General features: G+C 23.7%; 3 protein-coding genes across 3 annotated transcripts; all 3 read right to left on the minus strand. All coding sequences in view use genetic code 6, as the record gives it.

Annotated features, from left to right (window-relative positions):
- Positions 1-143: 143 nt before the first annotated feature.
- On the minus strand, positions 144-3,646 carry TTHERM_00118760 (hypothetical protein; the record flags this gene model as incomplete). The annotated part of the gene is made up of 3 exons (XM_001010773.1): positions 144-1,923; positions 1,974-2,299; positions 2,354-3,646. The coding sequence occupies 3 exons, from the start codon at positions 3,644-3,646 to the stop codon at positions 144-146; spliced, it is 3,399 nt and encodes a 1,132-aa protein (XP_001010773.1).
- A 2,530-nt stretch (positions 3,647-6,176) lies between these two features.
- TTHERM_00118770 (hypothetical protein) lies at positions 6,177-9,679 on the minus strand (the record flags this gene model as incomplete). The annotated part of the gene is made up of 3 exons (XM_001010774.2): positions 6,177-7,902; positions 7,959-8,275; positions 8,336-9,679. The coding sequence occupies 3 exons, from the start codon at positions 9,677-9,679 to the stop codon at positions 6,177-6,179; spliced, it is 3,387 nt and encodes a 1,128-aa protein (XP_001010774.2).
- A 2,557-nt stretch (positions 9,680-12,236) lies between these two features.
- TTHERM_000118777 (hypothetical protein) lies at positions 12,237-15,739 on the minus strand (the record flags this gene model as incomplete). Its single annotated transcript, XM_012796259.1, has 3 exons — positions 12,237-13,962; positions 14,020-14,336; positions 14,396-15,739. The coding sequence occupies 3 exons, from the start codon at positions 15,737-15,739 to the stop codon at positions 12,237-12,239; spliced, it is 3,387 nt and encodes a 1,128-aa protein (XP_012651713.1).
- Positions 15,740-16,287: the final 548 nt, after the last annotated feature.

The following is a 16,287-nucleotide window of genomic DNA, read 5'->3' on the forward strand; positions in this document are numbered from 1 at the left end:
TAAGTAAATTAGTAAATAATTTATAGTAATTTCATTTATATGTAGGTGTACTTTTTTAATGTAGTAATAGTGAGTGTATTGTATAATTTAATATTTTCTTTAATATATGCTTTTTATTTTATCCAGTTTACTATTTAAGGAATTCAGAGTAACTCTTCGTCAGAGTATCCAAAAGAATCTTTGCTATTTACTTCTATAAAAGATAAAGTAGAGCACTAGCACAGATTTAATGCTTTGTTTGTCTAATATACCAAATTGAGTGAAGGAATTAATGGTATTTAATCTTTTATTTCTTTTTGGTTATTAGCAGGCTATTTAACTTTTTTATCGTTTTTATGTTTAAGAGAGTATTTTAAATGCTCTAAAAATCTTTCTAATTTGTATCCTAAACTTATTTTTTAAGCTTATTCTTTTTACAACTCATCAGTTTTTAAGCCAAGAGGCTCCATGCATTTTTTTTCAGCTATCCTTGCTAGGGCTTCAATAAATTCTATAAATTCCATATTTATGAACTTATCGTTATTAATCTCATCTATTTAGGTCATTATAGATAAATTAAATGTCACCTAAGCGTCTTTTTCAGTAAAAGACTCATCAATTAACTTAAAATGCCTAAGCATATCTATAAATTCATTAATATTCATTGTTTTATGAGATTTTAAACTCCTTTTTTCTCCTTTTCTACAATCAGCCCATTTTTACCATATTTCTTCAATCATAACATGATATTTATTAATAACAATTTCACATACTTCATTCCAATATCTTTGGTCTCTCCATTGTTGAGGATCTTCAATTTCTTCAAACATTTATGAAACTGATTTCCTTGAGAAAAACTTATTCAAGGTTTTTTGAACATTTTTACAGTTTCCGTTTCTCATGTATTTATCACAAGCAATTCTAACAATTAGCTCTAAAAATTAGAATCTAATAACAGCCTTGTCTGGATTTCTGTAGTTTTATTATTTTGATGTACTTGAAAGAGCTGAAATAAAATTGTAATCGACATCTGAAATTTTGCACAATTTACCGTCTGATATTTTCATTTTATTTGCTAAAGCAACAAATTAGCTTTAAGAGATAGCAGGTATGTCACCAATCATTCCTAAAGACGAATGGTATTTGTAAAAGATTCTTATCATATTGTAATATGTTTTAAGCAATTACTTCACTTCAAATTTTTCTTCTGGAGATGTAGTATAAGAATTCAAAATTGTGTTTATTTTTGAGTTTTCCCAATCAAATTCAAAGCATTTGCTAATTAATTCTTTTGAATCTTTAGCAAATGTCGAGAAAATTGATTATTCAACTGACCACTTTTTTTAGCAATTAGAAATTGAAAAATATGTTTCTAATTTTCTAGGTCTGCACTCAATAGAAGGCTATTAATAAGAAGAAATGAGAGTTTAATTTTTATCAGTTACTATATAATTAACTACAAAAGGCTCTTCGTATGTAATCAAAGTAGAGTCAAGGTATTCTAGTTAAAAATTTTTTATTGGTGTCATATTAATTGAATTATTTTGGAGACGAGCTTATTTATTGTGTTAATGATTGTCAGAATCCTAAGGATTAGAAGATGATTCTGCTGCTTTCTGAAAACAGTAATTATTTGTTGATTAAGTAGAACTAAAGCTGGCTGTCTCATAATCTAAAGAATAATACAAAATTTTCTTTAAAGGATCACTAAAAAAGAATAGAATTTTTTTATTTGGAGGGCACATTCTTTTCACAAAAAATCTGTTTGGATTATTTGGATCAACATCCATATAATGAGGCCTGTAGTTTTCAAAATCAAGATGCAAAAAAACAGGTTTATTACAAAAAGAGCTGCTCTGCTAAGAAAATATCTCAAAAGTGATTTCTTGCCATCCATCACATATCCAACAAATATCTTAGATTTTATTGGTATCTTCTTTACATCTTAATAAAAAATTTGTTTGTTTGAAATATTTAAGAGTTAAAAATATTACTTTCTTTCTACTTATAAAAGGCTATTAATTCTTTAGTGTTGGTTATCCTTTAATAAACCTTAGCCTTAACTTAAGTTTTCTTGAATCATAAAACCTCTGGAGTCAAAAAACCAATTTCCTTCATTTCCATTATAATGTATTCCAAAGAGAGAGAAGTTTTCTTTCAAGTACAAAGAAATTTCTTAAGATTCTTGAAGAGGTATATTGTTATAGGAAAGATCTAAATGCTTCATTTAAGAATTATCTAAAGAACAACTCTTAATGATACTCAAACAGCTGCTCAAATTCTATGGATTTCCTAAGCCATTGTAGCTTAAGTCTAAGACCTAATTAAATAAACAAAAGTTTTTGATATTATAAATAAATTTATTTTTAATTACTTATAAACTATTATTTTATTCTAGTCCTTAGGCTATAGCTAAACCGCCCTGAGAAGAAATGTTATTCCAGTGAAGATAAAGTTCCTGTAGTTATGAATTTTTCAAAAGTTCTGAAATACCTTCACAACTACTATCAGTAATACCATTCTTAGAGATATTCAAAACTGCTATGCAAGATTCAATTAACGCTGGATAAATTTGATAAAAACCAAGATCATTTATTTTATTATTTTCCAAATTTAGTATTCTTAGTATTGGATATGTCAAGGTGCATAATAAAGGATTAATACCTAAGGAGAGATCTTAAGAGCCCAGGTTGTTAGATTCTAAGTTTATTTCTTGAATTTTTTAAGGTAGACATATGCTAATAATCTCCATTGACTTAGGTGTTAAGTTAGAGTTTTTTAACTTAACTATTTCAATTTACTCAAATTATGAATGAGATAACACTTTTTTTAACATTTAGGCGTATTTTTCTGTTATATTTTTGTTGGATATGTCTAAAATATTTTGATATTCTTTAAATTAGCAGTTACTGTCGCAGCCAATATAATTGAAAATGCCAAGCTTTTTAGGAATCACATTACAGTTTTTAGCCTCATTGAGCATTGCTATGTCGATTGGATTTTCAATTTAGTTGAAATTATTACTATCAACTATTTTTTTAATATTTTTCAAGTTCTTATAAGAATTTATTTTTGATAATTTTTAATTAATTTTAGAATCACTTGGAGAGTCGAAAATTAAACTCGGAGATTGAATTCCAGACAATGAAGTTATAGACCGACTGACAGTTCTCTAAGAATTTCTTTATTATTCTAATTTCAGATTCACATTCATGTTATCAATTAGAATATTATTTTTTTTCTGAATTTTGTTGTTTAGCACTAAACCATTTACGAATGATTATTTAAGTTTAGCTTTTATGCAAGGATTTAATTGTTTCACGTCAGAGCTTAGGTTTCTCTTCTAAAAAGCACTTTTTAAATTAATATTTGTAAAAATGCACTTCTATCTGTTTTAAGATTTGCTCTAAACATGGCGACTCATTGAGAATTTTCTTTCAAGTTAAGAAATTTCAGATTGATCTATTTACTTATTTTCAACAGAACCGTTAATGTTTAAAGTCTTTTATGAAGATGTGTAGTTAGTTAATTTCATTTTTGTTGGTGATTCAAAGCAATTTGTTTAAAATATCTTATGATTATTTAAAGATATTTGTTACTATCTTTTTGGGAGCTTTTATGGCTGTAAAATAGGAGAGTCTACTGTTAAAAAAGGCAGAGAAGCCATTTAGAGTTACTTAGAGTTGAATTTTATTTTTCAGTTTGTATTTTATTTTTTGATCTTATTTTTTATAGCATTTAGCCTAGTATGGTCAGAATATAAAGGAGGAAAATTGATAAAATTTATACTAGGAAAACTTAAATGATTCTAAAAATAGTTAAAAAATAATAACAACATTTATGTTTAATTAAGTTGAATGTAAATAAATTTACTATTAATTTCTGATTATTTTATTTTGTGTAAGATATATTTTATAATATAATAATAAATGTAAATTCTGGCAAATAATAATTTAGTTATTGATTATAATTTATCAACCTTGAAAATTTAATAATTAATTAATTAGTTAATTAATTAAATTCAAGAACTGCATTTAGGTTGTAAGGCACGTGAATTTATTTTAAATTTCAATTGTTTAAAAAAACTGGATTTTAATTAACTTTTAGCGTCTTAATTTTTTACCAATAAATAATACTTGATTAAGATAAGAGAAAAAAACTATTCAACATCTATCTGATGTATTAATAAATTATTAAATATGTAAATACATGAATCAGTCTACTAACGCAGATTTAACAACATATTTAATCAATTTAGAATATATTCATGAAAGCGAAAAGATATTAATTTATATGTTAAGTAGTAACCAATTACATCAATAACATTAAAATAATAATTAAATGACTTAATGTAATTTTGTTTGTTTAAAATACATTAGGTTGTAAGCCAATCATTTTATATTTATTATTATAAACTTTTATTAATTCAAGCACTTTATACATGAATTATACTCATTACATTTAATACATCACTATATCATTAATTCATTCAATAAATAAATAATTTTATTCTTATAAATCATAAAATCATAAATACTAAGCCATTCAATTAGTTGAAGTTAGTTATTTATCTAACTCTTAAATTTATAACCAAAGCTATTTACTGTTGAAACTATAAAAAATATATTTTTTATTAAAAATTCTTAATATTTATCTTTAGTATTTGTGACTTATAATGAAAGATAAACTGGTTAATTATTTTATTTAGACATTTATTCTACGTATTATCAAATTCAAATTCAAGCTCCAGATTCAATTTTTATAAAAATTATTCAACCTTTTGTTTGTTTGGTTATTTAATTAATTTTTTTATTGCTCTCTCTGCAGTCATCAATCAAAACGTTTTAACTAAAAAACATAAAAACTAATTTTGAATAAGATTTATTTTTATATAAAATATTTTTAAAATTCTTAATTTTCAAATACCTATAAAAAATAAATTACAGATAGAAGTAATTAATTGGATATCTTATATTTACTTTTTTGATATTTATGTAAAAACATGAAACCTAAATTTATATCTAGAATAATAAATTAATCCAGCAAAAATTAAATCTTCCATATTTAAATCTGGTAAAGTTATTAAAAATAAATTACTATTAAAACGCTTACACTTTTTATTTATTAATTAATTATTTTAATTTCAAAAAATAATCTAAATTGTTCAAGTAGTTAAATTGTAATGCTAACTATTTAGTCATATAAAATTTATACATTTTCGTTTGATTATCTAAAAATCCATTCAAAATTTATTTAAGGAATTCTTAAAGGGATAAAGCTTTTAATTTATTAATAATTTAACATCAAAACCCAATTAATCTTTTCTGAAAAATATTTAAGGTGTTTATTTTTATTAACTAAATATTTCATTTTAAGAATAAAGATGCTGCAAAAAGAAATGTTTGCATTTTTTGTAACAAAATAAAGTAGATTTATTGGGTTTAGATAATGAGAAAAATTAAAAGTATTTAGGCCATTAAGTTGAGAACTATTAATATGATTAAATTTAAATTATATCACAATCTAAATTAAATTAAAGCAATATAATTAATCTCTTTTTTATTAAATAAAATTTAAAGTTGATTTTTTTATAAAAACTTGATTTTCTGCCATCTGAAAAATACCATTATTAAATCTTACATAAAAATGTAAGTTCATAAAATTAATTTTTTAAAAATTAGTCCAGTATCAAATAAAACTTTATACACAAATAAATAAACAAGTTAAGGATTTATTAACTTTTTTTTCTTGAATTAAGCAATAAAGAATTTATAATGCTCTAAAAATAGCTTTAAATTTAAAAATGTTTTATCCTAAATATTCTTATTTAATATTTTTACTCTTTTAATTATAAATAAACAAATATATATCAATTATAATATTTATACTTAAAACAATGAATATCCTTTCATTAAATCAATTTTCAAATAATTTTAATAAAGAAAAAAAATTACATTTAGTTTGTATAAATTACATTTTATGCTTTAGTAAATTATATTTTAATAAATTTACTAGGAGTATTTAGTTAGTAGTTAGTTAGTTATTTAGTTAGATAGATAGATAATTAGTTAGTTAGTAAATTAATTAATAGTTAGTAGGTTAGATAGTAAGTCGTATTTATGTATTTTTTTTTTTAATGCTATTTATCAATTAATTTTTTATTACTAGGGTTATGATTAATTTTCTACAAAAGAAGTTCATGAATCTCTGCTGCTATACTCTAGTTAATATTAAATGAAATAATCCTAGAAGTTTTAATTAATTTTTTGGAACTATTTAGGAAGATCTTATCTTGAAAAAGTTGGTAAAATAAAATTTGATATGCTTCTCCCTAATTTTAGTGTTCTTTCAGAAATTTTTTTATCAGTTCTCTTTTACATATTTTCTTTTAAGTGATTTAAGAGGAGTTCTAATTTGTATTCTAATTTTATTTGATCAGTTTCTCCAAAATTTTAGATGCTTTTAAGCATTTCTAAAGGTATGAGGATTTTTTTTTCTGCAACTCTGCCTAAGGCTTCAAGAAACTCTATAAATGACATGTTAATAAATTTATTATTATTGATTTCATCAATTTGAATCATAATTGAAAGATTAAACATAATTTAAACATCTTTTTCAGTAAAAGATTCACTTAACAATTTAAATTGCTTAACCATGTCAGTAAATTCATAAATACTCATAGATTTTTGGAATTTCAAGTTTCTTTTTTCTTCTTTTTTACTGTCAGCCCATCTATGCCATATTTCTTAGATGGTGTCCATGTAATTTTTAAGTACTTATTCACATCCTTCATTCCAGAATCTTTCATCTCTCCATTTTTAAGGGTCTTCTATTTCTTCTATTACTGATTTGATAGATTTTTTATCAAAAAATTTTTAGATTGCCTTTTAAATACTTTTGCAATTTCCCTTTCTCATATATTTATCACAGATGATTCTTACAATCAGTTCTAAAAATTAAAATCTTATAACTGCTTTCTCAGGATTTAAATAGTTGCGTTCCTTATCTGTATTTGAGATAGCTGAAATAAAGTTGTAATCAATGTCTACTGTTTTATATAATTTTCCATCTGTCAATTTCATTTTGTTTGCTAAAGCAAGAAATTAACTCTAAGAAATTGTTGGTATATCACCAATCATTCCTATAGAAGAATGATATTTGTAGAAATTGATTAATAAATTATAATGGTTCTTAAAAAGTTCTTTTACTTCTTATTTTTCCTCAAGATTATTTAAGAAAGAGTTTAAAATAGTATTGATTTTTGAGTTTTCCCAATCGAATTCAAAGCATCTGTTAATTAAATGATCATAATCCCTAATGGAAGATAAGAATATTGAAGTTTTAATAGACCACGAATTATCTAAATTTAAATAATAAATTTTTTCTTCTTTCCTTGGTTTGCACATAATCAGAGATTCGTATTTGTTAGAAAATAAGTTTGAGCTTTTAACAGTTTTTATCTTGTTAATAAACAAAGGAGTTTAGAATTACACATTTTTGCCAGAGTATTACAACTCGAAAAATTTGTTCGCACTTTTAGTTTTTTAAGGAGTTACTATAGAATTTGAATTATCCTGTAATTCCATTTTATCTCCATGTGAAAAGAAAATTATTTCAGGATGTTCATTTGCCAAAAACAAGATTTTTTGGTATTCTTTTGCATGATAAACAATTTTACTATCAATATTAGTAAAGAAAAATAAAATTTCTTTATTTGGTGGACACATTCTGGTTAAAAAAAATCTGGTAGGGTTATTAAGATCATGCTTCATTAAGCAGGGTTAGTAATTATCAAATTAAAAGTGTAAAAAAACAGGGTATTTACAAAAAGAACTACTTTATTAAGTAAATATTTCAAAAGTAAATTCAACCCATCCATCACATATCCAGCAAACACCATTTTTTAAATTGTTTTATTGTGAGCTTTTAATAAATTAAAAATTTATTTTGAAAATTGTTTAAAAAATAATAAAATTTACTTTGTTCTTGTTTGAAGTCCTTCAATTCTTTAATGCTAAATATCTGGTTCTTATTCTTAAGATTATTCGTTTTACTTCATATATCCTTTGGAGTCAAAATACCAATTTCCTTCGTTACCCAAGTAGTGTATTCCAAATAGAGTTTTATTTTTTTAAATAGATGTTGATATCTCTACAGATTCCTCAATAGAAATATTATTATAAGAAAGGTCTAAGTGCTTTAATTTAGAGTTTTTATTTGAAATGCTATTAACAATGTTCAAGCAAGCATTTAGCCCTTGAGGAAATCCAATGTTATTTTTGCTTAAGTCTAAGACCTATTATATATTTTTATGATTATTTATTAATTGAAAATTTTAATAAAAACAAATTAATACTTGTAAGCTGTTGTTGCCTTCTAAACCTTAGGCCAGACAAAGTGCACCTTCAGAAGTGATATTGTTTTGGCTAATGTATAATTCATTGAATTCAGTATTTTTCAAGAAATTAGAAAAACATTCCATGCAGCCATCAGTTAAACAGTTTTAAGATAGATTGAGAACAGATAAATTATATTCAAGAAGAGCTGAGTATATTTAATTGAAACCAATATCTCCTATGTTATTGTTCTCCAAATTTAGAATTTTTAAATTGGAATAAAAAGATTTCTGTGAGAGTGGATTTAAGCATAGAGAAAGATCTTAACTTCCAAGGTTATTTGACTGTAGGTCTATTTCTTGAATTTGTTAAGGTAATTGCGAAAATAAAATCTCAAGAATTTAAGATGTTAGGTTATTATTTTTTAGCTTCAAAACAGTAAAATTACTCTTATTTGGTCTGTTAAGAATCTAAATGATTATTTTAGCAAATTTTTCTGATATTGTTTTATATGATAAATCAATAACATTTTGGTTTTGATTTGATTCTATGCTATCCTCTTAAAAGAAAAAGGAGTCAATTCCAAGCTTTTTTTGAATCAAATTAGAGTTTTCAGATTCTTTTAAAAAAGTAATATCTTCATCATTACTATTGCATTTGTTTGAGATATTAGAAATATTTAGTTGCTTTAAATTTCTGATTGAATGTTGACTTTTTTTAGAATCTTTATTTTTGAAATTAATATTAGGCATGCAATTTCTTGAGGAATCTAAATTCTAAGATGGAGATGATTAGAGATAGACTAGTGATTTTATAGATTGTCTCTAAACTGATTTATATGGACTCAACTTTATGCTATTTTTTATAATATCTCTATCACTTATTTGTTCGAAATTTAACAAACTAGAAATATTTGCTTCTTTTGCAGCAGTCATCTTAGATTTAATTTATTTCTTCAAGCTAATCTTTATAGATTTTCCAAATATATCATATTAGCAGATACTATTCAAATCTCTCTTTTTTTATGTTTTGGATTAATTAATAGTAAAAGATTTAAAATCCTTCTAGTTTAGTTTCTGATTTATCAAGGAATTTTCCCATCCTGGAGATTGACTCTTATATTTGGATTCTGCAATGCTTCTAATAGGAGTTTTTTTTACATCCACTGAATTCATGGTCGATAAACTTGAGCTAAAGATCTATTTTATGGAGGATCTATTTTCTAGAGAACAAAATATAATTTTTTTACTTAGTCTTTAGCTACTAACAGATTTTTCAAGAAATTAGTTAATTCTTTTATCCATTAAAGGCTAGATTATAGGTGAGTAGCTTAGATCTCTCATAGCAGGAGGAAGTGAAGTCATTTTTAGTTTATAATTTATATTTTTTGTTATTATTAATTGTTTATCATAGATCGATAATAAATATTTGGTTGGTTTTAAATCAGAATATAAACACTAAGCAGGATGCTACTTCTGCAAGTAAACATCAATCAAGAATCTCGAAGTTTAATTAGATAAGCGATTGTGCTATTTGAAATTAATTCAGATAACAACTTTTCTAATATTTATTAACCTCAAAACAAAAACCCATAATTTACTGATAAATTATGATCACTGCCACCTGAATTTTATTTTGTAAATAAATAAGATTGTTTAAATTTAGAAGCATTATTTAATCTATTAATAAATCAAAAAGAGAGACAGACAGACAAATAAATAGATAAAAAAATAGATAGGTAATGTATGAAGATATATTTAGGTGTTAATTAATTGGAAAGATTAATATTCAAAATTCTTTGAGCTTTAAAATTTCATTTAGAGACTTAAAAATATTAAGCTGAAAAAATTAATAAATTGAAGATTTTTGAGGTTGGGAATAAAAGGTAAGCAAGCAAGCATAGTAAATTATATAAAGTTTTGAATTTCCACCAGATTTAGTTTAATTTAAAAATTCAAGAAAATGAATTTTGAAAGCTATTTAATAAATTAATTGTTATAATAATATTAATTTTAGTAAATGCGTACCTTAATTAAAAGAATAATCTAAGCTCCACTAATTTTTCCTTGAAAATTCTTCTTTAAACATAAATTTATGTAATTCAACTAAATGTTTGTTATATATTAAGCAAATATACATTCTTATTTTCATATAATGCCGATGTGTAAGTAAGTAATAAGAAATAAATATATTGACTAAATAATTTTTTCTACTAGAAATACCAGAGGAAAATATGCCTAAATTATTTTATTAATTTACATATTGACAAAAGAATAATCGAAACGCATAACTTTCATTAAGTTTTATTACTTTTCTAAAAAAATAAATGCTTGTTTATTCATTAAGAAATGCTACTTATAGTTTAAATACACTTAAATTCATTAAATAAATGGTGAAAGATAGTAATTCAGAAAACTATCGATTAAAATATAAAATATTAATGTAGATTTAGTCTTTTAAATGCTGTTACAAAGATGATATCCATTATTTAAAATGTATCTTTTACAAATTTAATTAATTTTTCTTCCTCTTAAATTGAGTGGTTAATTTACTTCAAAGCTAATAACATCTATCTTTTCTTGTTTTAGTGTAAGCAATTAATGAAAAATATAATAATATTTTATCTTATTTTCTTATTTAATAATTAATTCTATTTTTAATTACGTTTAATTCAGAGAAAAAATTGTTTTATTTCATATATATTTGTAATATTTTAAAATAATGAATTAAAAACACAGCTTTACAGCTTTGAATTTTTCTTTTATGCATTTTACTTTTTTTTACATTTTATTAGACAATGTTACAGTCAAACCAGATATATCGATTAATCTTATATGTTGGCAAATTATTTATTTGAGAAAATTTTTTACTTAAATGTTACAGTCAAACCAGATATATTCATTAATCTTTTATGTTGGCAAATTATTATGTGAGAAAATTTTTTAATAGTGTAACTTTCAAGTAATACCATACATAAAAAAAGTATTTTTATTTCACATTTAATAAAGAGTGTAAATTTTTTAGACAAATAATGGCAACTAAAAACCTATTTTAAAGTTAGGAGTAGCATAAAATGTAATTTTCTTTAACTCTTAATTCAGGTTAAAAATTAAGAGGTTACTATAATAAGTTTTTGTTGCAAATTCGAATAAATTTAATAATCTAAAAACTTACAATTATAATAACTTTAAAAAGTCAGTGAGATTACACTTAATTCATGAGATTATATTTTATTATTACCATTTAAATTTAATATAGATTGATCAAATTGTGGTTAAATTTAAATCTAATTTTCACAATGAATTTTAAAATCAAGAGATAATCAATCATCAATATATTCAATATTCGAATATTCTAAAATACATTTCGAAATTATTATTTTAAGTAATAAAAACCAGTTCATGAAGATATTTATCACACTTTTAATTATCTCTATCTGTAATAAATAATAAATATAAAATTATCAAAATCTTTTATCTTGACCCTCCAAAAAAAATGTAAATTTAGCCTTAAATCGAATCTTTAAGCCCTCCAAATTTCAAAAATTTAATCAAAATTATTACCGGCCTTAATTAAACCACATTTTCAAATTTTTAAAAACCTGCCTTAATATATGAACCTTTACCGTATATATCAATAATAATTTTTTATTTAAAACAATAAAAATGCTTTTTAAATCAATTTTCAAAATAAGTTTAACAAATTACATTTAGTTTATATAAATTACATATTATACTTTAATAAATTAAATTTAAAGAAATGTATTGGTAGTATTTAGTTAGTTAGTAGTTAGTTAGTAATTAGTTAGTAGGATAGCTAGTTAGTCGTATTTATGGTAAGATTGGTATATTTAGTTTTATATGCTATTTATCAATTAATTTTTTGTTACTAAGATTATGATTAATCTTCTAAAAATGAAGCTCATGAATATCTGCTGTTATGGTCCATTTAATAATAAATTGATTAATCCTAGAAGTTTTGATTAATGTATTAGAACTATTAAGGTAGATCTTATCTTGGAATTGTTGGTAAAATAAAATTTGATTTGCATTTCCCTATTTTTAGTGTTCTTTCAGAATTTTTTTTATCAGTTCTCTTTTACATATTTTCTTTTAAGTGATTTAAGAGGAGTTCTAGTCTGTATTCTAATTTTATTTTATCAGTTTCTCCAGAATTTTAGATACTTTTAAGCATATTTAAAGGTATGAGGATTTTTTTTTCTGCAACTCTGCCTAAAGCTTCAATAAACTCTATAAATGACATATTAATAAATTTATTATTATTGATTTCATCAATTTGAATCATAATTGAAAGGTTAAACGCAATTTAAACATCTTTTTCAGTAAAAGATTCACTTAACAATTTAAAATGCTTAACCATATCAGTAAATTCATAAATACTCATAGATTTTTGGAATTTCAAGTTTCTTTTTTCTTCTTTTTTACTGTCAGCCCATCTATGCCATATTTCTTAGATGGTATCAATGTGATTTTTTAGTACTTATTCACATCCTTCATTCCAGAATCTTTCATCTCTCCATTTTTAAGGGTCTTCTATTTCTTCTATTACTGATTTGATAGATTTTTTATCAAAAAATTTTTAGATGGCTTTTTAAACATTTTTACAATTTCCCTTTCTCATATATTTGTCACAGATAATTCTTACTATTAGTTCTAAAAATTAAAATCTTATAACTGCTTTCTCAGGATTTAAATAGTTGCGCTCCTTATCGGTATTTGAGATAGCTGAAATAAAGTTGTAATCAATGTCTACTATTTTATATAATTTTCCATCTGTCAATTTCATTTTGTTTGCTAAAGCAAGAAATTAACTCTAAGAAATTGTTGGTATATCACCAATCATTCCTATAGAAGAATGGTATTTGTAGAGATTCATTAATGAATTATAACGGTTCTTAAAAAGTTCTTTTACTTCTTATTTTTCCTCAAGAATATTTAAGAAAGAGTTTAAAATAGTATTGATTTTTGAGTTTTCCCAATCGAATTCAAAGCATTTATTAATTAAATCATCATAATCCCTAATGGAAGATAAGAATATTGATGTTTTAATAGACCAAGAATTATCTAAAGTTATATCATAAATTTTTTCTTCTATCCTTGGTTTGCACTTAATCAGAGATTCGTATTTATTAGAAAATAAGTTTGAGCTTTTAACAGTTTGTATCTTGTTAATAAACAAAGGAGTTTAGAATTACACATTTGTGCCAGAGTATTACAACTCGAAAAATTTGTTCACACTTTTAGTTTTTTAAGGTGTTACAATAGAATTTGAGTTATCCTGTAATTCCATTTTATCTTCTTTGGATAGGAAAATAATTTCAGGATACTCATTTGCCAAAAACAAGATTTTTTGGTATTCTTTTGCATGATAAACAATTTTACTATCAATATTAGTGAAGAAAAATAAAATTTCTTTATTTGGTGGACACATTTTGGTTAAAAAAAATCTGTTAGGGTTATTAGGATCATGCTCCATTAAGCAGGGTTAGTAATTCTCAAATTATAAGTGCAAAAAAACAGGGTATTTGCAAAAAGAGCTACTTTATTAAGTAAATATTTCAAAAGTAAATTCAACCCATCCATCACATATCCAGCAAACACCATTTTTTAAGTTGTTTTATTGTGAGCTTTTAATAAATTAAAAATTTATTTTGAAAATTGTTTAAAAAAGTAATAAAATTTACTTTTTTCTTGATTGAAGTCCTTAAATTCTTTAATGCTAAATATCTGGTTCTTATTCTTCAGATTATTCGCTTTACTTCATATATCCTTTGGTGTCAAAATACCAATTTCCTTCGTTACCCAAGTAGTGTATTCCAAATAGGGTTTTATTTTTTTAAATAGATGTTGATATCTCTACTGATTCCTCAAAAGAAATATTATTATAAGAAAGGTCTAAATGCTTTAATTTAGAGTTTGTATTTGAAATGCTATTAACTATGCTCAAGCAAGCATTTAGCCTTTGAGGAAATCCAATGTTATTTTTGCTTAAATCTAAGACCTATTATATATTTTATGATTATTTATTAAATGAAAATTTTAATAAAAACGAATTAATACTTGTAAGCTGTTGTTGCCTTCTAAACCTTATGCCAGACAAAGCGCGCCTTCAGAAGTGATATTGTTTTGGCTAATGTATAATTCATTTAGTTCAGTATTTTTCAAGAAATTAGAAAAACATTCCATGCAGTCATCAGTTAAACAGTTTTAAGATAGATTGAGAACAGATAAATTATATTAAAGAAGATCTGAGTATATTTAATTGAAACCAATATCTCCAATGTTATTGTTCTCCAAATTTAGAATTTTTAAATTTGAATAAAAAGACTTCTGCGAGAGTGGATTTAAGCATAGAGAAAGATCTTAACTTCCAAGGTTATTTGACTGTAGGTCTATTTCTTGAATTTGTTAAGGTAATTGCGAAAATAAAATCTCAAGAGTTTAAGATGTTAGGTTATTATTTTTTAGTTTCAAAACTGTAAAATTGCTCTTATCTGGTCTGTTAAGAATCTAAATGATTATTTTAATAAATTTTTCTGATACTGTTTTATCTGAAAAATCAATAACATTTTAGTTTTGATTTGATTCTATGCTATCCTCTTAAAAGAAAAAGGAGTCAATTCCAAGCTTTTTTTGAATCAAATTAGAGTTTTCAGATTCTTTTAAAAAAGTAATATCTTCATCATTACTATTGAATTTGTTTGAGATATTAGAAATATTTAGTTGCTTTAAATTTCTGATGGAATGTTGATTTTTTTGAGAAACTTTATTTTTAAAATTAATGCTAGGCATGAAATTTCTTGAGGAATCTAAATTCTGAGATGGAGACGATTAGAGATAGGCTAGAGATTTTATAGATTGTCTCTAAACTGATTTATTTGAACTCAACTTTATGCTATCTTTGATTATATCTCTATCACTTATTTGTTCGAAGTTTAACAAACTAGAAATATTTGCTTCTTTTGCAGCAGTCATCTTAGATTTGATTTATTTCTTCAAGCTAATCTTTATAGATTTTCCAGATATGTCATATTAGCAGATACTATTCAAATCTCTCTTTTTTTATGTTTTGGATTAATTTATAGTAAAAGAATTAAAATCCTTCAAGTTTAGTTTCTGATTTATCAAGGAATTTTCCCATACTGGAGATTGACTCTTATACTTAGATTCTGCGATGCTTCTAATAGGAGTTTTTTTTTCATCCACTGAATTCATTGTCGATAAACTTGAGTTAAAGATCTATTTTAGGGAGGATCTACTTTCTGGAGAACAAAAAATAATCTTTTTACTTAGTTTTTAGTTACTAACAGATTTTTCAAGAAATAAGTTAGTTCTTTTATCAATTTAAGACTAGATTATAGGTGAGTAGCTTAGATCTCTTATAGCAGGAGGAAGTGAAGTCATTTTTAATTTATAATTTATTTTTTTTGTTATTATTAATTATTTATTATAGATCAATAATAAATATTTGGTTGGTTTTAAATCAGAATAAAAACACTAAGCAGGATGCTACTTCTGCAAGTAAACATAAATCAAGAATCTCGAAGTTTAATTAAATTAGTGATCATACTACTTGAAATTAATTCAGATAACAACTTTTCTAATATTTATTAACCTGAAAACAAAAACCCCATAATTTACTGATAAATTATGATCACTGCCACCTGAATTATATTTTGTAAATAAATAAGATTGTTTAATTTAGAAAAATTATTGAATCTATTAACAAATCAATTAGATAGACAGACAGACAATTAAATAGATAAACAAATAGATAAGTATGCATGAATGTATGTATATGTATGTAGATATATTTAGGTGCTAATTAATTGGAAAGAAGCTATTTAAAATATTTAAAAATTATTTTCCTATTCAAAATTTTTTGAGCTTTAAAATTTCATTTAGAGACTTAAAAATATTTAGCTGAAAAAATTAATAAATTGAAGATTTTT

The sequence above is a fragment of the Tetrahymena thermophila genome, assembly GCF_000189635.1.
Source record: "Tetrahymena thermophila SB210 genomic scaffold scf_8254752, whole genome shotgun sequence".
Lineage (NCBI taxonomy): Eukaryota > Ciliophora > Oligohymenophorea > Hymenostomatida > Tetrahymenidae > Tetrahymena > Tetrahymena thermophila.